General features: G+C 37.7%; 2 protein-coding genes across 12 annotated transcripts in view; both read left to right on the forward strand.

Moving 5' to 3' along the window:
* The first annotated feature begins 1,223 nt into the window (after window positions 1–1,223).
* esyt1a (extended synaptotagmin-like protein 1a) lies at window positions 1,224–14,827 on the forward strand. 2 transcript variants are annotated; one of them, XM_081387619.1, is made up of 31 exons: window positions 1,255–1,762; window positions 4,227–4,268; window positions 5,000–5,134; window positions 5,272–5,345; window positions 5,459–5,531; window positions 5,613–5,702; window positions 5,796–5,851; window positions 6,160–6,280; window positions 6,517–6,693; window positions 7,052–7,134; window positions 7,672–7,720; window positions 7,901–7,990; window positions 8,319–8,420; window positions 8,528–8,599; window positions 8,715–8,801; window positions 9,744–9,893; window positions 9,973–10,131; window positions 10,199–10,375; window positions 10,531–10,613; window positions 11,367–11,415; window positions 11,505–11,594; window positions 11,682–11,777; window positions 11,927–11,998; window positions 12,083–12,169; window positions 12,290–12,436; window positions 12,794–12,915; window positions 13,026–13,124; window positions 13,248–13,379; window positions 13,458–13,563; window positions 13,654–13,703; window positions 13,789–14,827. In XM_081387619.1, exons 1-31 carry the CDS (start codon window positions 1,421–1,423, stop codon window positions 13,814–13,816), a joined length of 3,240 nt encoding a protein of 1,079 aa, XP_081243745.1. In that variant the 5' UTR covers window positions 1,255–1,420; the 3' UTR covers window positions 13,817–14,827. The 2 variants fall into 2 exon arrangements, with proteins under 2 accessions (XP_081243746.1, XP_081243745.1); XM_081387620.1 differs by lacking the exon at window positions 11,682–11,777 and having other exon boundaries at window positions 1,224–1,762; window positions 13,789–14,826.
* A 723-nt stretch (window positions 14,828–15,550) lies between these two features.
* Window positions 15,551–26,076, forward strand: part of fmnl3 (formin-like 3) — a 55,912-nt gene continuing 45,386 nt past the window's right edge. For 7 of the 10 annotated variants that reach the window (XR_014031633.1, XM_081385690.1, XM_081385694.1 and 4 more), the window contains exon 1: window positions 15,571–16,111. Coding sequence is in view for 9 of the 10 variants with exons in the window: in XM_081385690.1 (XP_081241816.1) it covers window positions 15,998–16,111 (114 nt within the window). In the remaining variant the exon portion in view is untranslated. Of the gene's footprint in view, window positions 16,112–26,076 lie in introns of all 10 variants that reach the window. The other 3 variants (XM_081385686.1, XM_081385691.1, XM_081385693.1) reach the window with 2 other exon arrangements.

Raw genomic sequence — 26,076 nt, forward strand, 5'->3', positions numbered from 1 at the left:
GCTATTAGATTTGATTGTGCTTGCTCCTGTTTTCCCTATGCCATGTGGAGTTAATCTTAAAGAGTGCTAAAACAAGTTACATTAAAGCAATTCCAGGCATAGTGTTCAAGGTCTGGCTATTGGTCTCCTTTATATAGCACTTCAGAACATTTATTGATTAAAGCAGCTTTACAGTGACTAATTCAAAGTTATTTTGGCTGAAAAGGGTGTCATTTTTAATGTTGTATAGATCAATTAACTAATTTAACCCATGAACTAGTTCTGCTTGAGTGTCATCCAGTTCAGATCTCATCTAATGGTGTCAGTGTAGTCAAATCGATAATGTTGATATCAGTCCACAGAGTTGTAATAGTAGTTTTAAAAAAAAATCCTAATAGGTGTATCGTATTTTAATGGTTGTATAAACAATTAAGGCCCCTTTCTAAGTTGAGAACCACAGTGACTGGTATAGTTGACCGCAGCTTTTAACATAATGCGGATTTTTAGTGCATGTCATATTTTATATAGCAATCTGAGATTAAATCAACTGCTTTTAGTAATCTGACCGCAGTGGTAGCTGTATTAGGTCTTGACATTACCTCTGATCTTTGGACAGAGTAATTGTAGGAAGCATATGATTGAATAAATGCCATTGATTTTAGATTTATGAAACTGTTGCATGTAGGCTACCTATTAAATCTCAGTTGCGGTTTTGTGTAGCAACTAACTGGTGATGTATGTTGCTACGCAACAAACTCGGGGACAACAGTTTGCAATGCATTCAGTGTTTTGATTGTAATTCACTGCAGCTTTGTCGGTAGGACTTAATTTAGTCGAATTTTGACTAAAAGACTGTTCGTTTGCATTACACTTCTGTAAACAGTTATTTTTCTGCTTAGCGTGTCGTGTACAAAAGCACACCGCATTGGTTGTCACATGACAGTGCTAGTATAAACACCCACGCGACCGCTTAAATGTGTCCTGGAGGATAAATATTTTTAACGTACAGTATTTTTCTTATTTTTAAATAACTTTAAATTCCCTGTTTTCGCGTTTAGTATTATATGTAGCGCACAGCACCTCTAACAGGGCTTCAGTGACTGGTGAATGGCTGAGTTTAAAGCTGCCGTCTTCGTGAAATAGCTATGCATTATCCAACACCCAGACATTTTAAGGTTCTCGCTGTGGTTTTAACAAGAACCGAGAAGGGCTGAAGCATTTTAAACACGCCCCTACACGCCCTTCTCTTAGCAAACTACAAATCCACAACTTTCCGCTGCTAAGGAGCTGACGGTGGTGCTGGTTTTTTTTTTTTTTTTCGTAGAATGACAAATAATAAGATATTTTCTGTTCATATTTAATCCTACGTGTATAGCACTCGTTAGTTTTGAGCTGTATTGCTTGGTTGTTATTGTCTAGCGCTCACGGTAGACAGGATTTGATGCAGAAAGAGCCGATGTCATCTGATGATGCGGGGCCGAGAGCGGGTGCCTCTCCGGAGGCTGCGGATCTGCCTCTGCCTCAAGACTCCGCTGGGAAACACGCCGTGTCAGTTCTCTGGTCCTTCGGAAAGTGCGTCGCTGCCTTACTGCCAGTCTACCTGGCTGGATATTTCGGATTCAGCATTAGTTTAGTTTTGCTCGGTCTTCTGGTTTATACAGGATGGAAACACAGTCGCGATGGAAAACAAGCGCGACTGTTAAGCGCGATGTATCTTTTGGAGAATGAGCAGGATGTAATCCCTACAAGGGTGTTTCGAAGTAAACGGGACTTACCGGCATGGGTAAGTGTTTTTATACCATAATTGGTATCATTCTGGACTGGTTCTCAACCGTTCACCACCGCAGTCTGCAGCAAATGCATTAAATCAAACCAAAGCGTTAAGTCGCTTTGGACAAAAGCGTCTGCTAAATGACTAAATGTAAATGTAAATCTTTGCGCAGTAAGACCGTTTTTATCATGCGATTTTTGGCTATTAGGTCTATTTTTGTTTACAACAAGCGTTAGAAGTACTCTCGTGGCACTGACAGAATGATTTCTTGTTACTGGTATGATTTTAATATTTGTTCCCCTACTTTTACAGTGCAAATTGTTTGCCATGAAAACAATCCCATCATTCTTCGACCTGTGAATATTTCCCCTCATAATTACACACTTATGATGCAAATTATAGATATTTCTTTAACAACTATTTTTTATTATTTTTTTTTTTTACTGGTACATATTGTTTTGTTATTACTAAGTAGCTAATCCAGTAGTGACTAAGTACTAGTACTAGTTAGAGTATCTTTTCCTATTTCACAATTTAACTATTGATTATACTAGTACTTGTTCCAATAGTGACTAGTAGCCTAAATATTAAATTAGTCACTAAAACGTTACCAGCTAGTACATTTACCTGTTACTGGTCACTATCCCATTAACAAGTAAATATCCCATTTTGAACTGCTGCTAACCAAATGCATGTACCATTGAATTTTAGATCTGTAATTAAGATAAACTATTCGCTTCTGACATACATTTTAGTAAGATATTTATTACATACTAGTACATATAGGCCTTATAGGCTGCTACTAGTCACTATCCCATTAACTAGTTAGTATAGGCCTACCACTTGTGACTGGTAACCATTACATTTACCACTGAATTTTAATGAGGACCTGTAGTTCAGATAGTAACTATCCACTTCTGCCTAGTATGCTTTCCAGTTGCTGGTAGGCCTACCTATTTCAGTTTTACTAATAACTGGGTGACAGTACTTAGTCTTTAGTTAGTTAGATTAAAATAGTTGCTGGTATCTATTCCAGGTTTCTTAGTAGTAATTGAATAGAGACGGCTGCCTGTGTATTAGGCGCTATTAATGTGTATTCCAACTTGTAGTAGTAACATGTTATTCTTACTAGTAAGATTATTAATTGAATAATAAAGTAGCTAAATCACTATTCTGACTAGTCTACATATGACAGATAAAAAAAAGTAGTTGTAACTAGTGAGTCATAGTTTTGGTGCTGTGTTCATAACAATATTGCAACATTATCTTCAGTCAAAATGCATGATAATGCCCTTGCATTACAAGAACATCAATTTGAAACCTGCTTTCAGCCACTTCTGACAATTACATTTTTTTTACAGTTTTGTCCCTTTAATAAGCATTCCTCTCTGATAGAGTTGAATGTTTATATTCTTCTCTCCTCGCTCCTTTCTTTGCCCATTCCTCATTAACTTCATTACATTCCAAAGTCAGACCAGCCCTTGCTATATTTGGAACATTGAAGTATCCAATCTCATGGGACTGAGTCACCAGCAGCAAAATGGCAAAACGAGCCATTTGCAGCAAGAATTTGGTGAGGGGGTGATGGGAAACATGAAGAAGTTGAAAATTGTTTGGAAAAGTTTGACCTGTGCTCAGAGAAACAGTGGTACCACTTTCCTCACATACCTCAGTAGCTTTTACATAGTTGCTTTATTTAACTAATGTTTATATATATATATATATATATATATATATCTATATATATATATATAAACCTACCCACATCCTATTACAAATTACGTAATTTTAAAATTAAGTTTAAATTTAAAGAGCACCGGTGTCTTTAAATATATATTCATAGGTAAATATGTATTAGGCTACATATATTTTAATACCTTTTTCCAGTGTCTTTATTTATTTATGCATATAAATATGTATTATATATTTTTCTAGATATTAAAAAATGTATATCTCAAAGTTCCTCATTGGGAATCACTTGTGTAGAGGATCAAGGATTAAAATAGTTTTTTTTTTAACATTTATTATTATATTTAATTGTATTTATTTGAATGTATTACTTATTTACAGTTAAACATTTAATATGAAGTCAGAGATTACCTTTAATCAAGGTTTCATTTGCCACTAAATACTTGTTTATAAACACACCATGCTTTATACATGCTCTCTTATGATTCTTTCTGCTTACTATTATGATCTACCATTGCCAGATAGATTTTGTTATACATTTACAAGTATTTTTGTGCAAGAATGACAGTATTTTCAAGAATTAGCAGAACTTAATATTCCGGTGTATGCACAGCTGATCTCTTCCCTGGAAAAGGCTGTGTTTTGTTAACAGCAGCTTCCGACCTTCACGGTATTTACTTACAGTGTACAAAATAAGAGGTCTCCTTGCATACAGCATGTAAAACCGATCTGATATACAGCCCGTGTTGACATCGGAATTCAAAGTGTACTCCTTGTTTTTCCACAGGTGAACTTCCCTGATGTGGAAAAGGTTGAATGGATTAACAAGGTATTAAACTCTGTTCACATATACAAATGTGCATGTGACCGCAGCCTCTGTTCACATTATTTCTGCTCTGTGTCCCTGAGGGCACTGTGTATGTTTTAAAATTCAGTGCCTGAAGATAAATAGTTGAACGGTTATTCTTGCACACCAGGGTTGTTGTCAGGCTTCAGGCTTCAAAGGTTTGTCTCAAATAACCTTTTAAGTTTGGATAGTGAGAATGGGAAGGTGGATTGTGGGATGTGCTTTCAAAGCTCATTTCAAACACACACTGCTCTTGTGTTTGCACACTGCAAACACAAACAAACATTACTTGAATTGGTGACATCTGCAAGCAGCCTATATGTGAGTCTATTATGATGCAGGTTTTGTGATTTTGATAGATTTAAGTTGTTGTACCAATGTATAGAAAATCTAGTTTTATTGATACTCAATTGAGTTTAAGTTTAAAATTGAGTGTATTGAGTGCAGCAGTCTGATAAGAAAATAAATGCTCTATAGGGGTTTCCTCCTAAGTGTTTATGGTTTCCGTCTGAGGTTTGATTGGCAAATTAGACTTAATGTGTGTGGAATCGTTTCAACAAATGTAATGCTCTAATGTTTGTTTATCTCATGGAGTAAATTATGTCCCATTACATATTTGTATAATATGCTTGTCATCAAAAATGTCTTCATTGACTTGTCATCTTTGTGAGTTTCCACCAGTTCTTATTGTTTGTAACTATCCTGGCTCATAGATATTGCAGCAGGCCTGGCCGTTTATTGGACAATATCTGGAAAAGCTGCTGGTGGAGACTATTGCCCCTTCGATCCGAGCCGCCAGCGCTCATCTGCAGACTCTCAGCTTCGCCAAAGTTGACTTGGGCGACAGGGTATACAAATCTGTGTCTGATAAAAGTTATTTGCATGTGTTTCTCATATTTACATTTGATTCTCAATTGCTGTTCGCCAGAGATATTTTTTTAAACACAGACTATTGACTAAGATGTTTAAACATACTTTTTAACAGCCTCTGAAGGTAGTTGGGGTGAAGGCCTACACTGAGTATGATAAGCGTCAGGTGATACTGGATCTTTATATCAGGTAGTGTCTTTGGTCTCTTTCTTAGCAAACAGGTTCTCAACTTTGGAGTTGTGACCTCATCTTATTTTATAGAACTATTTTACTGTAGGCCTATTTTTTAATCTGTTTTGCAGTTATGCTGGAGATGTGGAGATTAACGTTGAGGTGAAGAAGTACTTCTGTAAAGCTGGAGTGAAAGGCATTCAGGTAAGGAAGAGGACAATAAGACTCCTTAAAGATAACCGATAAAAGACTCATTGACTGAAACCAGTATCCCTCCTTCTGTAGCTCCATGGAAAATTGAGGGTGATCTTGGAACCTCTAATTGGAGATGTTCCTCTTGTTGGAGCCGTCACCATGTTCTTCATCCGCAGACCTGTTAGTCAAGCATTTTCCATTTTAATTACTATATCACATCATAGTAACCCCATTTTACTACACAATCTTTGTTTCTACTTCAATTCCCCATAGACACTTGACATCAACTGGACTGGCCTTACCAATTTATTAGACATACCTGGTTTGAAGTGAGTGCATTTGTTTTGTATCATCGTTGTCTTTTGGGTTTATGATTCAGATATAGCACAACTCCACTGGACCTGTTAATACTGTAACTCTTTCTTCTCATATGCTTCATTCATTGATAATCAGTTGAGCACTGGTCTGATTATTCAGTCTGCTTCCCTCTATTCAAATAAAGCAGGGAAACATGCAGTCATTCATATTTATCATAGCTTAACCCATTATAATCACCCAGAAGCCATGCTGTCAAATATTTTAAATGTATTTTGTTTGTGTTCCATCCTCTGTACGAACCCCTTGCATTCATTTTCAGTGCCATGTCGGACACTATGATAATGGATGCAATCGCCTCTTTCCTGGTTCTCCCCAATCGTCTCACTGTGCCTTTGGTGGCCAACCTGCACGTAGCACAGCTGCGTTCCCCTCTCCCACGGGTAACACTTCACTGTGCTTTAATGGAGTATTTAACTATATGAACCTCCTTATTTGAACTATTCATGATCCATCAAATGTACTTTAATACTCCATAGTTTCATCACGCATGCTTGTCCAGTGTAGCTGCTTCATAATGTTGAACTGCAAGGGCGTGTGTCTCATTTACATAATTACATATGCTAATTTAGACACACCTCATGCACTCTGCTTACTTTTGTTTTGTGTTTTCCAACAGGGTATTGTGCGTATCCACTTGCTGGAGGCAGAAAACCTTGCTGCCAAGGATAACTACATGAAAGGGGTGATATCTGGCAAGTCTGATCCGTATGCAGTGCTACGGGTGGGAACGCAGACCTTTACCTCTCACCACGTGGACAACAACCTTAATCCTCAGTGGAGAGAGATGTACGAGGTCAGAGAGAGAGAGATGTGCATGGGTATCATGTGATCAGTGTGGTTTATGTGCTTAAACTCATTTCTGAGTAAAAGGAAGCTGTGGTTTTTCAAGCTACTAACACTATGCAGATATCTGCTGTGTTGTGACTGTTGTAACGGCTGGAAACAGCAAGAAAAAAACAAAAACAAAATGTGATAGTCATAGTGCAGGATGTGACTATCATGTGTTGAAATCAGATGAGCATTGAGCAAAAGCACAAGCTCAGAGAAAACAACTTTCAAGATTATTTGTTCCAAATCTTAAAGATGTCAGCATGTTAATTGCTCAATGCTGTTTATCATATTTTAGATGTATGTGTTTGTGTGTTTGTTAGGTGATTGTTCATGAAGTACCTGGTCAGGAGCTGGAGCTGGAAGTGTTTGATAAAGACCCTGACCAGGATGATTTTCTTGGGAGGTATTATTTTATAATACAGATTATAAATTAAATTCTAATTAATAATTATATAAATATAATATATACTTTTTTAAATATAAAAAGAAAAATATATGTATATTTTAGAATTCATATAAAATGGTCAAAATATGATCTAAACATGATTAATATTATTATAAATAAACAAATATTTTAAATATATATATGAAGAGTTCAGATGCAAAAGCCTCTAAGTGCCATCTGAAATTTTCTTCTAGAATGATCATTTTTCTAAAGCTTGTATATTTTAAGTAATTTCACTTAAATGACAATTAATAGGTAATTTGCATTGCCATTTAAGTGTAATTATTGAACTTAAATATACAAGCTTGATAAAAATGATAATTCTAGAAGAAAATTTCAGATGGCACTTAGAGGCTTTTGCATCTGAACTCTTCATATATGTATTCCTTATATATCATTGTTTTGATTTCTTATTTTATTAATATCTTTATTAATAAAAGAACTATGCTTTCCTATTTTTTGTGTTCCCCTGTCTCTGAATTATTTTCTTTTTAGAATGAAGCTGGATTTAGGTATTGTAAAGAAAGCAGTTCTTTTAGATGAGGTACATCTTTTACATTGACTTTCTTTTATTTATATATCATTTTAGATGTTTTTCTTATACCAAGAAACCTTTCCATTATTGTTCTGTCTATCGATCATATTTATTTCACCACCATTCTTTCAGCAGTGCAGTCAGCATTGTTTATAATAGTAATGTAATGCTTTTTCCCTGTGGTTTTAGTGGTACACTTTAAAGGACGCAACATCTGGTCAGGTTCATCTCAAGCTAGAATGGCTCTCTCTGCTGCCCTCTGCAGAGCGCCTTAATGAAGTAAGATCTTACATGATAGACTATAAAACAAGTAATAAAAACTCAGTGAGTGTTTTAGCGCAATTTTCTCACGTCATGGGATCACAACACTAAGAGATTTTTTTTGTGCGTTCCCGAGATTAGACCTTCCTTAACATAATGCCGAAAACCCGAAGTCTCTAGGTGGTCTGGTTGAGGAGTAGATAGAAGTGCAAGATTGGTGCGCACAGACAGAACAGAAATCATGAGTTAACAATCGCAATTTTGTCCGGTGGAAAATTGCACTAAAAACGGTGTATTTGCTGCTCTGCTCCTTTAATTTCCATACTAAACCTTTTATTAAATACAGGTGCTGGAGAGGAATAAAATCATTACGATATCTGGTAAGACAACAGATCTTCCTTCTGCTGCCATTTTAACTGTTTATCTGGACCGGGCACAAGATCTACCAGTAAGTTTGCATCCTGAACCACTATTGTCCTTCTTTCACCATCTATTGCTTTGTTAAAAGAGTGCTTTAGATGTTGACGTCATTCAGTACAATGTATTTCTATTCAGTTTAAAAAAGGTAACAAGGACCCCAACCCCATGGTGCAGGTTTCTGTGCAGGATACCACCAAAGAGAGCAGGGTATGATGTCATCGCTCTTATTATTATTATTATTATTATTAATAAACATTTATGGCATATTTATACATTTTGGAGTCACACTATTACATATATTCTCTCATTATTAATAATCCAGACGGTGTATGGGACTAATAATCCAGTATGGGAGGATGCCTTTACGTTTTTTATTCAGGACCCACGCAAACAAGACATCGACATCCAGGTACAGTAGGTCACTGTGATAGTAAAATATTGTTATATATTGTTTTTCATGATCCTTCCAAGTGCTTATTTAAAGTACCCGTAAAATGTCTGTAAAGTTTTGAAGATCAAAGTGAACTATAAATAGAGTTTGTAACAAATCTGCTTAAAGGGATGGTTCGGAGTAAAATCAACCTAGGGTCCTTTGCACCATGACCTCGAGCCAAACCCCCCCCCCATCCCCCCCCGCTATTGGCTCCAAATTTGTATCTCGTAAATCCAGAATGGTACCAAACTTCTACAGTAGTACAAATAGGTTCTTTACTAAAAATGTTCAACCAAGGGAAAAAAGGCTTTGGCTCGAAGTCACGGTGCAAAGGACCCTAGGTTGATTTTACTCCCTTTAATGCCACCCTGTGGTCTTCATTGGCTGCCTGTGAACAACATACTTTGACCAGCCCTCAAACACTGTAGTTGTAGCTGAGGCCTGGAATTTGGTTTATGTTGTCGACATGTCGAGAAGACGCTGCTTTTTGTGCTGTTCGTATCACTGTGTACAAGTGCTGAGGAAGCCTCCGGAGCTGAAATTCAGATATGGTAATATGCGTTTTGTTTCCGACACGCGCTGTAAGCGGCAGACCAATCACAACAGACTGGGCCGTCTGACCAATCAGAGCAGAGTAGGCTCTCAGAAAGAAGGGGTTTAGAGAGGCCGAATCGTTTATCGAACTGTTTCAGACACTGCGAGAAAAGCGATGATATTGCTGTGCAATGAGAAAATTAAAGCATTTTTTTTACCTTGGATGCATATAATCCTATTGTAGGAGATTCCAAGACGAAATTAGGAACCTTTAAAACTGCATAATATGGGCACTTTAATTGTAAATATTTATGTTAACACCTATTTATGTTAACATCCACCATTTAATGTAATTGTGTTTATCTTTGCTTCCACCTGTTCCAGGTGAAGGATGATGACAGGGCTTTGACTCTGGGTAGTCTGTCTATCCCCATGTCCCGTTTGCTCTCCAGCGCTGAGCTCTCTATGGATCAGTGGTTTCAGCTAGAAAAGTCTGGACCGGCCAGCCGTATCTACATCACAGTTATGCTCAGGGTATGATTGTTTTTTTTTTTTTTTACGATTAAAAACTTTGAGGACACATAATGCAGGAGTTCTGTGATTTTGGTTTCAGGTGTTGTGGCTAAATGAAGAAGCCATCCTTACCACACCTGTGTCTCCATTACCCGGAGATGGAGATGTTGAATCAGAAGTATCTCCAGGGGCAACAAATGTGACCCCTACTTCAAAACGTCCCGAGCACACTAGTCCAGACAGCAATTTTGCTTCAGAGGTGAGCCTGTACTTCGGATAAAAAAATACAGACTTGAAGTTATCAATATTTGTAATTGTCAATATAGGGTGTTCTGCGGATCCACCTGGTGGAAGCCCAGAGTCTTATCGCTAAGGACAATTTAATGGGTGGCATGGTAAAGGGAAAGAGTGACCCATATGTGAAGATCCGAGTGGGAGGAACAGCCTTCAAGAGTCAGGTCATCAAAGAGAACCTCAACCCCACCTGGAACGAACTTTATGAGGTATGCATGCTGATTTATTTTGTGTGCAACATGGAGGGATATGGCTTCTTTCTCAAAACAGAAGGATTCCATCTTGATTTCTGCTTTAATAGTTGCTTCATTCCTCCACTGCTGCTGGCATGTTAGTAATGCATACCTACCTGCTTGTACTGTAGGTGATCTTGACCCAGCTCCCAGGTCAGGAGGTGGAGTTTGACCTTTATGATAAAGACATTGACCAGGACGACTTCCTTGGCAGGTGAGACAACAACCTTCCTCTTCTGCTTTTAGAATGTTATGCTGTAGTTTAGTTGTATTTGACTGATTCTTGAGTAATAATGGAAAAAAACTTTCTGTTCAAAGTTTGAGGTTGGAAAAAATATTTTTTTAATGTTATTGAAAGAAGTCTCAGTGAGCTATAAAATATAAAATATAAAGCTATATCGATGAGCTATAAAACAGTAATGTTGTGATTTTTTTTAATATAAAATAGAAATAGAAACTTGAAATTGCTATAATTTGTAATATTATAAATATCTGTATCGTCACTTACCGAATAAAAGTATTAATTCCTATAAATAAATAAAAACTTACTGACCCTAAACTTTCGAACTGCATTGTATGTTTTAGTGCAATATCCTGCTTCCATTTTTGCACAAAATGTGTTTTTTCCTTCCTTTGACTCACTGTGGATATCACACATGTAGTACGTTTTGGTGCCACTAGCTAATAACAGGACCTTATTAAAATGAGGGCGATTATTTAAAAAATTGACAAATCATGTTATGGTTATGGTCTGAGGACAGATGGTTTTAAGGGTAGTGAATAAGATAAAATAAGATAAATACAATGCAAGTGTACATTTGTGTTAAGAATATGCTAGTGATAAAATCTGATTTGTTTCAAAGTGGCAGGTAAGATTGTGTTGTGTGTTGTAATATTTTGGCTAGTGTATCTAGAGTATCAGTTCTTCTTTTGATGAATATCAGTATTGTTTAATCTCTGCTTGCAGGGTTAAAGTAAGTCTCAGAGACCTCATCAGTGCTCAGTTTACTGATCAGGTGAGTCTCTCAGTGCATGTTTTTTTGTTTTTAAATGGTTTCTATATCTGGTTGTATGCTTGTTTATTTATGCCGGCTTCCTCATACAGTGGTATACTCTGAATGATGTGAAATCTGGAAGACTTCACCTTGTGTTGGAATGGGTGCCTAAAGTTTCAGATCCAACCAGACTTGAACAGGTAACAGTTTATATATGCTTTTATTGTTCATCTGAATTCATTAAATATGAACATTTTGTTGATTAGTTTTGTGATTTTTGTATCCAGATTCTACGTTACAACTATCGTCAGTCTTACCTGAATAAAACGGTTCCCTCTGTTGCACTTTTTTTTGTGTATATCGAGAGAGCACATGGTCTCCCTGTAAGCTTCATTTTATTTTCATCAAAATATTTCATTTATTTAGTCTCTACTTAATTTGCCATAGCCAATAGTTAGCATCAACTTCGTTTCAATGAACTGTATGAATATATTAGCAGCACCCGCATTACAAAATGTTATGTTGTTCACAGTTAAAAAAGAGCGGGAAAGAGCCAATGGTGGGAGCAGAAGTGTCATGCAAAAACATATCCTACCGGACCAAAGTAAGGCCCCTTAAATCTTGGGTAATTTATGCTGATGTTATTAAAATATCAAAGACTCACAAGGGATCATTTTTCCCCCACTAGGTTTTCAATCGCTCGACTTCTCCACAGTGGGATGAAGCTTTTAATTTCCTGATCCATAATCCAACAGAAGACACACTTGTAGTCAAAGTGAGAAGCTGCATTTTACATTCAATTTTGATTTTAAGGTGTGCATTTATGTCAGAAGGACAATAGTGACATACTTTTTTCTGCTCTGGAGTGTATTTTATGTGAGTTTGGTGTGTGTAGCTCTCTCACAGCTGGGGTCTGGCTCTGGGTTCACTTGTGCTTCCGCTGAGGGAGCTGCTGAATGAGAAGGATCTGGTGCTGGACCGCTGGTTCAGTCTGGATGGAGCCATGCCTGAGAGTCAGATTCTGTTGAGAGCTGAACTCAAGGTTAGAAATCACACATATTTTCAACATGTGCTGAGCAGCAGGACACATTTACATTCAGCCACATCCACATCCACTCTTTTGCCATATAGTGTGTGCTCACCAATACTGCATGTATTTAACCAAAAACATTATAACATTATATTATATTGTATTATATAGAAAATGTAAAAAAAAAAAAAGTGATTCTGTGATGGCAAAGCTGAATTTTCAGTATCATTACTCCAGTCTTCAGTGTCACATGATCATTCTAATATGTTGACTTTGTGCTCAAGAACCATTTCATATTAATATCAATGTTACTTACCCCAAACTTCTTGACAGTATGTGTAAAATAAAAACATCTTACCTGTTTATCAGCTCCTAGACAGCAAGCTGGCACAATGTAGTGATGCGGAGGATGCTAGTCATGTGATCCCCAGAGGAGAGGAAGCTGCTGCAGCCAATCGTGAGCTCCGACACAGAAGTGTGCCCGCCCAAGGGTGAGACACAAAAGGAGCTATATTTCATTTGCAACTGTAGGTTAGTATTTAAAAGTAACTGACCTTGACATATGTATTGGTTGTATGTTTGTGGATGGATGCAAATACAGAGGTGAGGATGCCAGTTCATCCGGGAATGCCCAGATGAAGCTCTCTGTTGCCTACTCATCTGAGGAGAACCGATTGGTTATAACCATCCATGCCTGCAGGTAGGAATCATACAAGTACCACAAAAACAAAAAATAACGACTAATGTATATTAAAGGAAAAAAAGAGCCTTATTACTGGTTATGTTCCTCAGTTTATTTTCATAATTCTGTATTCTTGCACAGGAACTTGCCGTCCTATTCTAAGGATCCTCCAGACACTTACATCTCATTCATTCTTCTTCCGGACAAGAACCGGAACACCAAAAGGAAGACCAGTGTTAAGAAGAAAAGCCTTAAACCTGAGTTCAATGAGAGGTTAGTAAGAACATCATTAAATCATTATCTGATGACACACAGAGCCAAAGGTTAACCATCTTTCACTCTCTCCTACAGATTTGATTTTGACATGCCACTTGAAGAAGCTAAGCAGAAACATCTTGAAGTGTCTGTCAAGAACAGCGTTTCCTTCATGAGTCGTGAAAAAGAGCTTCTTGGCAAGGTATTCATCATGTGACGTGTGAGATAACAACACCACAAACATTATAGTCCCTCCTAAAATGACTGAATTTCAATCGCCATTCTGTTTCAGCTTCAGATAGACTTGAGTCAGCTGGATCTCAAGACAGGAGTATCACAGTGGTATGTGCTATACTGTTGTTCACTGTAGATTACTCTGAGATTACAGAGTGTTTGCTTACATCTATTCTTATTTGTATCATTTCAGGTTTGACTTGTCACATGAGACCAACTGAATGGCCTTCCCATGTTGACTTTATTCGCAGTCGTTTGAAGTGAAGGTCGATTTCACGGATGTTTACTTATTCCGACTCTACCAGGGGGTCGGAGTGTTCCTAAAACAGAGTGTCCTGAGTTTGACGGTGTAAGGACTAAGATTGTCTCTTGCTGTGCAACTAGCTTTGACCCAAAATATAGCCTGCTTGATTCCCATCATAAAGGATGTTCGCACAAGAAGGCTACGAGGATGCCGCCTTGAGTCAACAAGACAGCTTGTTGGAGAAATGTTACATTTTTAAGCATTTAATTTGTAGCTTGTACTTTTTAATGAGCTCCTGCACTTTATGGGTCATTGAGAATGCAGCAATGGGAAGTTGGAGCTTCTGTTCAGCTGTTATTTTTCAGTGTTTATTACATTTCATTCCAACATTTTAACAAAAATGCTTTTGGAATTGCTTAGTTCCACTTCATGCATTTCAGAATAACCAAATTGCTAAATATTAGTATTCAGTATTTCTTATTTAAAAAAAAAGAAAGTCTATGAAGAAGCCAAGATGAAAGGAAGATTTTTAATTGTTTCCTCTTTGAAATCTAAGGCAAGACAAGGGTTTTGTTTAGTTATTATCTGAGCACTTCTTTATATCTTTGTGTTTCACATATTTTTGCTTCATGTTTGTGAGTTGACACATATCAAAAAAGTTTCAATCACTGTGCTAAATCTGTACTTTCCCAAAGATTTTTTTTTTTTTTAAATACTTTGCGTATGTATGTTTGAACCAAAAGGTAGCATGAATATTTAAATTTTAAGTGCCAATGAGTCTCTGAGAGATGTTGGTCAAAAATGTTACAAAAAATGCTTGAGTTGTGTCTTGCAGTAAGGATTTAGTTTCTGATGAGAAAGACACTTGAATAAACAGGTGTGGGGAGGAAAATAAAGTTTTTCTTTTTTTACATTGAAATGTAGTGCTTCTGCACCCTATTATTCTGAGCCTGTATTGCAGTTTTAATAAATATGTCATTTGCACTTAAAAGACGTGCTTTATTGATCGATGTTTTAACATGCATTTAGTGCATTTAAAAAATTGAATTTCTTTATTCAAAATGATTTCAGTAATTATGTTCAGAATTATATACAGTTATGATATTTGATGTTTGATTACTGTCTGGAAAACAAAAATAGTAGTAGGCTTCACTACTATGGCAAGCCGTTTTAGCTTAAATTGTACCCAGCGTTACTCGTCGTAATTGCATTTTTACTAGTAAGAATTAAATTAGAGAGCTCTACAATTCAATTCTTACTTGTAACAATTCCAATTAGAGAGCTCTACAAATGAATTTTTACTAGTCATATGTCTCCATTGACTTCCATTAATTTTTAATTACGGAGCTCTACAATTGAATTGTTACTAGTGAGTATTATAATTAGAGAGCTCTACAATTCAATTATTACTAGTAACAATTACAATTAGCTCTCTAATTAAATTCTTACTAGTAAGAATGCAATTACAACGAGTAACGCTGGGTACAATTTAAGCTAAAACGGCTTGCCATATCGCTACCGTCAAATAGTCCAGAATGAAGTCATTAAAATGCCACAGCGGGGGCTACTGGGATTCCCAATTAGAAATGCTGTAGTTCCAGTTTCAGTGGGTAGGTGGCGACAGAGTGAACGGAAACCCCCAGCCATTCATCTACGCTAGCGATGTGCAGTTTGTATACTTGTAGTTAGAGGGTGGGATCACTCGCATCTCGCATGTCGAAAGCTTTCATTGTGGACGCAGTGAGTTCACAGATGAGCACTAATCGGGATCCCACAAAATAAACAAAAACTCTACAGCATAGACGAGAAGAGAGACAACAGAATAAAGAAGAATTAAGAGGACTGACTGCTTGACATGGATTGTCCAGACATCTGCAATACAATACTTTTTAAGAGGACAGCAAAGTAATACTTTTGGGATTTTTATTTACTTACATGATTTACATGATCTCATCATTATTTAATATTAGTGCAAATTAGGAATCGGTTCTGAAAAGGATAACTTTTTTCTTTTTTTTTCTTTTTTTTTTCAACAAAACAAAAAAGTGGAATGTGATCGCACGTATTGGATGTATATTGGATTTATAAAGGACGCCGGGAGGCAAAGACTGAATTAGACACAGAGCATCTGAATCCTGCATCATTTATAAAAGTAAATATGGGGAATATTGAGAGCGTGGACGGGCAGTCTGAGATGAAGCATCATATCATGCCCTTGAAAGTGCCAATGCCTGACCCAACAGAGCTGGAAGAAAGATTTGCCATAGTTTTGGTGAGTATGCAACAGTTACGTGTATAAATATAGAGTGCAGTGTGTTTTTACGTTTAAAAAATATATTTCAAACTTTTTCTTAGGCATTTAAAATATTTATATTAACTTTATTTTCACTTTATCTTAAAATAATTTACACCGTGTATTTACATTAAATCACAATGTTAGCGTTTCCCTCATTTAAAGTAACTATTATTGTTTTCATCCAGTGTTCCTATTGATATTGCTTGGCATCTCAAACTTTACAGTGATAATCACAACGCTTAGACGAGCTAAAGAGACGTGTTGACATTTCTCTGATATGTTCCGTATGTCAGCAGCTTTATGACTTTCTCAAATGTTTCACTGCCACCCCCATTTTGTTACTCGCACGCTTCTCCTCAGTCCTTTTGTCTGAAGCTTCATCACGAGCGCTGACAAATGATGTGATATTTCGCGTGAGGGTGAAAGACAGACACAAAAGTCACTTTACATCCCAAAAGTTTTCTTTGGTAAAATGACATAGAGGCAAAGAGTGTAATTTTGTGAGGGATGTAATGTAATTCATCTCCTCACAGAGCGGAGCATTTTCTGAATTCCCCCAAAACTCCTACGAGCGAGAGATGGTGAAAGATCCGCCTCCTCCTTCTCTCTCTCTCTCTCTCTCTATCCAGCGCTGCTGTTCGTTTTGAGCAGATCTGTGTTGAACACACACACTTACACACTCATCTGTCATTATGAATCTGACATTATGAAGCAATCAGGCGTGTTTATGTAATACAGTAACTGAATCAACATCATAGCATTTGTAAACATCGCCCACCCCTAATCTGTCATCATGTAGATTCGTTGTAGTTTTTTATTTAGACTTTGTTGTTAAACTGTTTATCTTTGTTTGCGTTTAAAAAAAAAAAAAAAAAAAGATTAATAACTACTTCCTTACTTTTCATTCTTAGTTCTCTGAGGATAAAAAGTCAGTCAGTCAGCCATAGATAGATAGATATTTTTTAATTGATCAAAGAGTTAGTTTAGCAACAAAGTGACCTCATTCTCTCCATACTGGACTGATGATGGAAAGACTGACCATCCCAGGGTGGATCCGAGGTCAGTTTAAGAGCCTTGTCGACAGTCTTTAAGTTCGGCCAGATTTCCTCTCACTGCTTTAGCTCTGTGGGAAAGCATAACATTTTGAGTCACATTTGTTTCAGTGCTGTTATCGAATGGCAGCATGTGCTGGGCTCTGTCTGTCCCACTCGAAAGATAAAGGAACATCAAAGTGTGTGTCTCATAGAGAGCTCTCCACTCAGGAAAACAGGCCTTCGGCTTCACGCTATGATACTGATTAGACTCACACAGGTTGAGAGTGTTTCTTCCGTCATCGATTCAGTCTGAACAAAACCACATTCTTACATAGTAGTCACATGTGCATATGTATTCAAAAGAAACAAATAGGAAAAATGTGATTCTGACAGCCACAACCTCTCTTTTATTGTGCATTTATAACTTCCCTGACAGCATACCGTGACGTAACCCTCCTTCCCTCACTTCCGCCTTTGATTTCCTATGTGCAACTGCTTGTGATGCACATTTAGCTCAGTGTGCGGTAAGGTTGTATCTGCTCGTACCATCTTTCCTCCCTCAGACACACGCTCTCAGACGGACAGCGCATAATGATGTCATAGGTGTAGACTGTGCCAGCACAGTAATATCCGTGCCGTGATGGCTTTAACAGGAGCTTAGCACACAGCAGGGCGGGCTGTGTGTGGAGATGGATCAGGGGATGAGATCCCTGGGTTACATCAGACGACTTCATGCACCCCGCTAATAAAACGCTTGGTTCAGGCCTAACCGAGCGCATGTGCCGTATACATCGTTTTGCTCTTTTTCCTTTGTCTGGCTGATTCAGACTCTGCTTCATCTCAGCTCTCTGCGGCTGGAAACAGCTGCCTGACATTTTTCCCTCGTTTGCGAAAGGAAATTGCATTGTGGAGCTGGCTGAGGCTAGTTTCTCCAGCAGTGCCTAGAGAGTTTAGTGTGTTGGCTACTGGCTTTCTTGATGTTCTCAATCTAGACTATTGCATTGGTTTGCTTTGGTCATACAGCCTTCAAGCTTCAGTCAGAAGATTATGGTTTTCTTTATTTGAATTAGCAACATCTTGACTAAATATGTGTAACGGGGGCAAGCTAGTAAGACCTGTGAGAGAAAACATCACTCCCCTAGTCTAAAGAGTCTTTAGCATCCTTGTTAGCTCGCCCACCTCCCATACTGGAGACGCAGGTTCAAATCCTCCTCGGAGCACCTTCCATGTCGGAGATACGGGTTCCAATCCTGATCAGAGCGCCTCCCATGCCAGAGACGCAGGTTCGAATCCTGATTTGAGCACCTCCCATGCCAGAGACGCAGGTTCGAATCCCACTCAGAGAGGGTTGAGTAGGACCTGTTACATATGTACATATCAGATTTCATAATGACTTAAAAGGATAGTATACCTAAACATGAAAATTCTATAACTCAAATTTTTTTTTTTTTTTTTTTGATGATTTATCCCTTTAAGAAGAGTTTTTTTGTTTGTTTGTTTTGCAAGCTTACGAAGTAGGTGTGTTAAAGTCAACATAAAGACTGTTCTCTCTCTTAATCCGATCCTGGTCTTATTGTGCATGATTCATCAGCACACATTATTCCAAATAGATGTTTGTCTTTATAATCTTCATCAAAATGTAGGCTCCACCTTTTTTGCCTGATGTGATCACCATTCCCTCTTATTTTCAACACTTCTCCTCTAACCACCTGACTTCATTCTGGGAGCTTTTCACAATCCAATCAATTCGCAAAAGTCTCATCCAATTTTTATCCAAAATCATCATACTTTTTCATTCAGAAATACATTAAATTACAGAAATAATATCACAGGCAACCAATGAAGACCATATAGGTTGGCACTGTGTAAATTTGTTACAAATTTGTTACAAACCAACATAGATTCGTGCATGACAAATAAAACTTATTACTGACGACTTGTTTCAGGCCGTTCAGAATTGGTTCCTTCTTTTGGGAGACAATAACTCCATTTATTGTGCACTTTGATCTTCAAACTTTGCAGACCTTTTACATTCACAAGCAGCTATATTAAAAAGGTAGCCTAATATCAGAAAAAGCATAATAGGGGCACTTTAATGTGAATTTATCAGGTGTAACTCATTCTTTATCCTTAATTAGTTTTTTTTTTTTTGTATTGTTCTTTGGCTATTTGTTGCTATTTACTACAGAACTTCTGCCTTTTTATCTAAACTGTGGCTGAAAGGCCAAATTGCAAGTTACGTGTGAGGTTGTTTTTCGTTTTCATTTACTGACGTGTGATGTAGCCTAAGCATGCAAGAGGATCAATGTAAACCTGAAATTTCCCACCAAAATCTGAACTGACAGCTCAAAAGAGACTGCCCAATAATGGATTTGTGTTCATTTTAACCTTGCAGCTTTAACAATGTAGGTGGAACCCTGAATCCATATGGAATATTCTATGGTAATGGAACACTCTTACACCTCACTCTCTGTCTGAAACTGAAGTTGGGGTCTGGCTAAACTTCTCCATATGGGCCTCTGTTTTGTTAAAGAGACAGGAGGTGTAATTTTTTTTCTGGTGCAGCCATGGAGCGGGAGAGTGTGTGATATCCTCTTTCAAAGTGCTCCCGCTCGACTGCACTGCGGCGGATTCCTGTGGTCTGCTCTCGGTTAAAGCCACGGGAGAACTTTAGAGAAGGAAAATTCCCTTTGAACTGGCTGTCTGCCACTATGCACCGTTGTAATGACTTTACCAACACTTTTAGCAGAATGCCATACTGTGGGGATATTTCAAAGTCCTACTGGGTTTATTGTCTTGTTTGTCTACTATGAAGTACACGCAGAGAGATTTGCTATCTCGGTTATTGTAGTAAACTCCTACTTTTCGCAATTCAAAGAGCTTTAGTTGCGCGAGTGTTTAAGTGCGAGCTTTGCCACACAGGAAGAAGCAACAGTGACCCTTCCAGCCCCATTGCTTGTCAGTGTGACCCTTCACACTGTGCTGTCCGTCATGTCACAGTATTTGATAGATGTCACTCAAGTAGAACTAATGGAGTCAAGCTGTGGCTCCTGTTTATGGGACATTAAACCTAAATCATTTTCATTAGTTTGGCCTGTGTTTCGGTTATCCGCTCTGTGTGTCCGGTCAGCCTGCTTTCGGGCCGAGTGGAGCGCTTCTAAAGAGCCTGCAGGTGGGGAGGAATTGGCCATTGTTTGTTTGTTATGCCGCAGACTCATGCTGTGGGAGTGTACATCTGTCTCTCGTATGGCCCCTTCGCAATGTCAGCGCTGGGATGTCTGAGGCTCCTCTCTGTGGGCATCCTTGTCCTACACGATAACACACGTATGCATTAAGTCTGGCAGGTTTTTGTGTTGTGCTAAGTTTAAAGTGCCCCTATTATGCTTTTTTAAATTTTCCTAATTTTGTTTTGGAGGTCTGCTGCAATAAGTTTACGTGCATCCAAGGTCAGTACATTGCAGCATCAACTCTTTTCTCTCAGTGAATGAAACGGCTCAATCAAGGATTCAGGCTCTCTAAACCTCTCTGAGAGCCTACTCTGCTCTGATTGGTCAGATGACTCAGTTGGTAACTTGTGATTGGTCTACCACTTATAGCTTGTGTCGGAAATGAAACACACAATACCTCTGAATTTCAGCTCTGGAAGCTTCCTTAGCAATTGCAGTTATACGATCAGTAACGATGGTGTCGGTTTTACTGTATTAGTTCGAGCCTGAGTTCAAGCCTCATCCTTTGGAAATGCATACAAAGTGGATTTGCTTTTGCAGCTCAGGAAACTGTCTCTCAGCTACAACTACAGTGTTTAAAGTGATAGTTCACCCAAAAATGAAAATTCTGTCAGTAATTACTCACCCTCATGTTGTTCCAACCCCGTAAGACCTTCGTTCATCTTCGGAACACAAATTAAGATATTTTTAATTAAATCTGAGCGCTGGCTCACTCCTCCATAGACTTCTAAGGGACTGAAACTTGCTGGCCCAGAAAAGTTATTAAAGAGATCGTTAATATAGTCCAAGTGACTCCAGTGGCCTAATCTTAAGTTTATAAAGCGACGAGAATACTTTTTGCGTGCTAAAAACAAACAAAAATAACGACTTTATTCCACTATTCATTTCCTTCTCTCTGGGCGTCGAGTCTTTTCGCGTAGTGTTTAAGCGTAGCGCGTCTGTGTTGCACGTCACCACGTATCACACATGACCAGCGTCGGCCAATAGTGAGCCTACGTGGTGACGTGCAACACAGACGCGCTGCGCAAAAACACTACGCGAAAAGACTCGACGCCCAGAGAGAAGGAAATGAAAAGTGGAATAAAGTCGTTATTTTTGTTTGTTTTAGCGCACAAAAAGTATTCTCGTCGCTTTATAAACTTAAGATTAGGCCACTGTAGTCACTTGGACTATATTAACGATCTCTATAACTTTTCTGGGCCGGCAAGTTTCAGTCCCTTAGAAGTCTATGGAGGAGTTAGACAGCGCTCAGATTTAATCAAAAATATCTTAATTTGTGTTCCGAAGATGAACGAAGGTCTTACGGGGTTGGGACAACATGAGGGTGAGTAATTACTGACAGAATTTTCATTTTTGGGTGAACTATCCCTTTAAGGTCGGGCCAAAGTAGAAGTTGTTCGTGGGCAGCCAATAAAGACCATATAGACTGGCATTAAATTTATTACAAACCTACGTAGATTCATGCAGGAAATAAGACTGGAATTACTGACTGCACTTTGATTTTCGAAACATTGCAGACCTTTTACATTCACAAACAGCTACATGCAAAGTAATATCAGAATATCAGAAAAGCATGATAGGGGCACTTTAAAGGGTCAGTTCACCCAAAAATGAAAATTCTGTCATCATTTACTCCCCCAAATGTTGTTCCAAACCCATAAGACTTTCGTTCATCTTCGAAACAAATTAGCTTTCTGTCCCTCCATTGACAGTCTACGCAACTACCAATTTGATGCTTCAAAAAGTTCATAAATAGATCGTAAAACTAAACCACATGAATTGAATTGAAAAGAGACACCATCGCTTTATGATTAACAGATTTAATTTAAGCTTTCATTCATATATAAACATTCATCAATGCACTTATCAGTTGTGGTAAATGGAAGCTCAAGCATGTTTGCTTGACGTGCGAGAACCAATGAGGCTCATTCTTGTGTTACGCAGCACGTTTGAGCTTCAGCAAGAGCCAATGAGGTTTGTTCTTGCTCGTCAAGCAACTATGGTTGAGCTTTTGTTTATGTTTGCTGATCAATGTTTATATGGTATTCATTAAAAGTATAATGAATATATATTTATTTTCTTTCCTGTTAAGCATAAATCGAACAAACTTTTTGCTTAAACAAGAAAAAAAAATTGCTTGAATGGTAAGAAAAATTAAATTAAATTAACTATATAGTCTAAATTTCTTATGCAATTTGTTGCCTGTCGAGTAAATTTATCTTGTTTCAAAGATTTTTTGTTGTTGTTGATTTTTTACTCAAGTCATAAACACCAATTTAAAGATGTAATTTTTTGTAGTGTAGCTGTCATGTACAATATATTGAACAATATAAATTTACTTGTGGATGGTTTATATTTGGCCGTAGGTGTGTGTGTCAGGCTGTTCTCTTGCAGCTGTGTTGAGGGTCCACTCTGAGCAGTGGTTTCCTCTCCAGCACAATGGAGGCTCTGTGAGTGTGTGTTGTTTTAGAGAAAGGGCCTCTCCCCCCGAGCCCTTTGTGCTCGTTTCTTTTACTCTAGAGCTCGCAGGAACTGCTGCAAGAGTTCTTACTTACAGATAAATACTATTTCTGCACATGTCTGTAAATAAATGTTGTTTCGTTTTTGTCAGTATCACAGAACTCGTGATAAGGAAACCTATATTTCCTCTTTTTTGACTCCTTTTCTCAGACTCACGTTCAGAAAAAAGTACATCCGTTGTTCCGTGTATTTTAAGGTTGGCAGGACTGAGTGGGTGGTGACTCTGCACTATAGAACTCACCATTATTATTATCTCAGGGTGAATTTACTCACCACCTCATTATGACATGGGTCTGGTGGCCTCCTCAGCTAGAGATTTTCTTCAGGATTCTGCACAGCAAGTTCCACATTTCCATGCTGGCAGCATTTTGAGCCACTATGGTGTTTTCATGGATAGATCTCCAACTGCTGTGTGTTAAATAATGTAACACAGTATATAGATGCTGCTTTCTTTTAGATGATTAATGCACTGCAAAAAACACCAACAATGTCTGTCTATCTATCTATCTATCTATCTATCTATCTATCTATCTATCTATCTATCTATCTATCTATCTATCTATCTATCTATCTATCTATCTGTCTATCTGTCTGTCTGTCTGTCTGTCTGTCTGTCTGTCTGTCTGTCCATCTATATGTGTGTAAGTATGTGTTTGTGTGATACGTTTTTCTTGTTGTAAGCATAAACCTCACTAAAATTAGATTAATTAAAAAAAAAAGATAAAAAAAGACAAATTTAGATATAAATATAATGTTATGTGTACAAGAGTGTGTGCAGTCGTGCATGTTTCGATGTCAAAGTGAAGCTGTCTCCTGTTATCCCATTCCTGTTGTACTCTCTGTGTATATCCGTTATGACCCTGTTCCTCTCCATCTCCTGTGTGGCCGACCGAAGACGCAAACAGGACATCCTCTTTTTAAGTCAGCCAAGAGGCTCTGATTCACTATAAATTATATTTGCCGAATGTTTATCACTATAAGCTCAGTTCCTTCTTCATAACTCCAGATCTGACTCACATGGTTAGAATTAATTCTGCCCCTATTTAATAACTGAGATGTGTTTGATCATGACACCATTAAAGAGAGTCTGAATAATTAATGTGCCGCAGATCCTGTCAAGTAGAAAGAGAATTGCGACGTCACATCTGGAATCCTCATCATGATCTTCAGCAGTTCCTGAAATCAAAGGAAATATTTCTAATTAACCACATCACTGAAAAGAATAGTTCTTAAACGAGGCCTTAAGAAGACACTTTCACATAGCATTCTTAAAAGTGTTCATTTTCCTCAACATTTTAGATAAGAATGGCCAGGTTCAGCTTCTGAACTTTTCTGTTTTAAAGGGAAATGTGTTTCTGTGTCTTTGACCTGACTTATGATTTGTGGCAGACATGAGGAGTTGCTAAAAGCTCCAGGGAATCTGTTGGTGAAGAAGAGCATAGTTCACTAGTTTGCAGGAGGCACACCACAGCTGTAGACCATTGAGGCGTTAATGGCCTCATCAACATTACAACGTCTGTGTTCACCAGTTAACGCTCGCTGTGTTGTTGAGAAATCTGAGAGGGAAATTTCGTATGCCGTGCTTTTTCAGTGTTCTCTAACAGTTCTGAATGGCTAGTTTTACTTTCAATGAGCGAGTTCATTCTCTTTTCACTGCTGATAATAGTGGTGTGTCCTGGGGCAGATAAACAATGGCAACACAATCTGCAGTGAAACCTGGTGAAATGGTCATTACAGAAAGGTTTTCGTGTGTAAATCATTTTAATTAATAATTCTATATATTTTTAATAATAATAATATATTACTATATATTGTTATTATCATTATATATTTTAAATTATTATTATTATTAATTTTATTATATTTTTTATTTGAATATTTTATTGTCTTAGCCTTAGCCTTTTATTATTATTGTTATTATTTTACATATTTTTATTATATATTTTATCTACTTCAAATTATTATTTATTATTATGTATTTAAATTAAATGTTTTATTTTGTTTATTTTATTTTTATTTATTATATTTGATTTATTACATTCCACTTTAAGCCCAAACTTTACGGTTTTTATGCTTATGCGCAGTTCAGTGCGCGTGACGCAAATTTCGTCACCAGAATAGTATGCATGCAGCCTGATATTTGTAACAGCATGTACTTTGTACACGTAGGTCCCCCATGCGCATTGAATTTGTTTTGCACTAACCAGTTTGTTCCACAAGCCATTTTTTCACAGTAGAAAACAGAACAAAAGAGACAGAAACAACAACAAAATATCGGAGACTGCAACAACAACAGAAGCCAGAAAAGTGATTGTGTGAGGGGGTTATGAGATAGCCGAAACTTTAGTTTAAAGCTACAATATGGATTTTTTTTTTTTCGCCGCTAGGGGTCGCTAACCTCTTAAAATAACAAAGGCGTAGGTTGATGACGCATAAGCGGAATTTTGGAACTTGCCATCATGCCGAAGGATCTAATAATGTTTATGGATGAGTTAAAGGGTTAGTTCACCCAAAAATGAAAATTATGTCATTAATGACTCACCCTCATGTCGTTCCAAGCCCGTAAGACCTCCGTTCATCTTCGGAACACAGTTTAAGATATTTTAGATTTAGTCCGAGAGCTTTCTGTTCCTCCATTAAAGTCAATGGACGTGTCACTGTTCACGTCCAGAAAGGCAATACAGACATCATCAAAGTAGTCCAAGTGACTACAGTGGCCTAATCTTAAGTTTATCAAGCGACGAGAATACTTTTTGTGCGCAAAAACAAACAAAAATAACGACTTTATTCCACTATTCATTTCCTTCTCTCTGGGCCTCGTAGTGTTTTTGCGCAGTGTTGCACGTCATCACGCATCACACATGACCAGCGTCGGCCAATAGTGAGCCTACGTGGTGACGTGCAACACAGACACGCTGCGCAAAAACACTATGAGGACCAGAGAGAAGGAAATGAATAGTGGAATAAAGTCGTTATTTTTGTTTGTTTTTGCGCACAAAAAGTATTCTCGACGCTTGATAAACTTAAGATTGAGCCACTGATGTCACATGGACTACTTTGATGATGTCTGTATTGCCTTTCTGGACGTGAACAGTGACACGTCCATTGACTTTAATGGAGGAACAGAAAGCTCTCGGACTAAATCTAAAATATCTTAAAC

Source organism: Scardinius erythrophthalmus (assembly GCF_964197995.2).
Source record: "Scardinius erythrophthalmus genome assembly, chromosome: 15".
Classification (NCBI taxonomy): Eukaryota; Metazoa; Chordata; class Actinopteri; order Cypriniformes; family Leuciscidae; genus Scardinius; species Scardinius erythrophthalmus.

Bases quoted from the DNA above. Each gene is read 5' to 3' on its own strand.
- esyt1a (XM_081387619.1), top strand. From the start codon at position 1,421: ATGCAGAAAGAGCCGATGTCATCTGATGATGCGGGGCCGAGAGCGGGT. The intron at 10,376-10,530 runs GTATGCATGCTG...CTTGTACTGTAG, and splicing joins CCTGGAACGAACTTTATGAG to GTGATCTTGACCCAGCTCCC. The intron at 11,999-12,082 runs GTAAGGCCCCTT...TTCCCCCACTAG, and splicing joins ACATATCCTACCGGACCAAA to GTTTTCAATCGCTCGACTTC.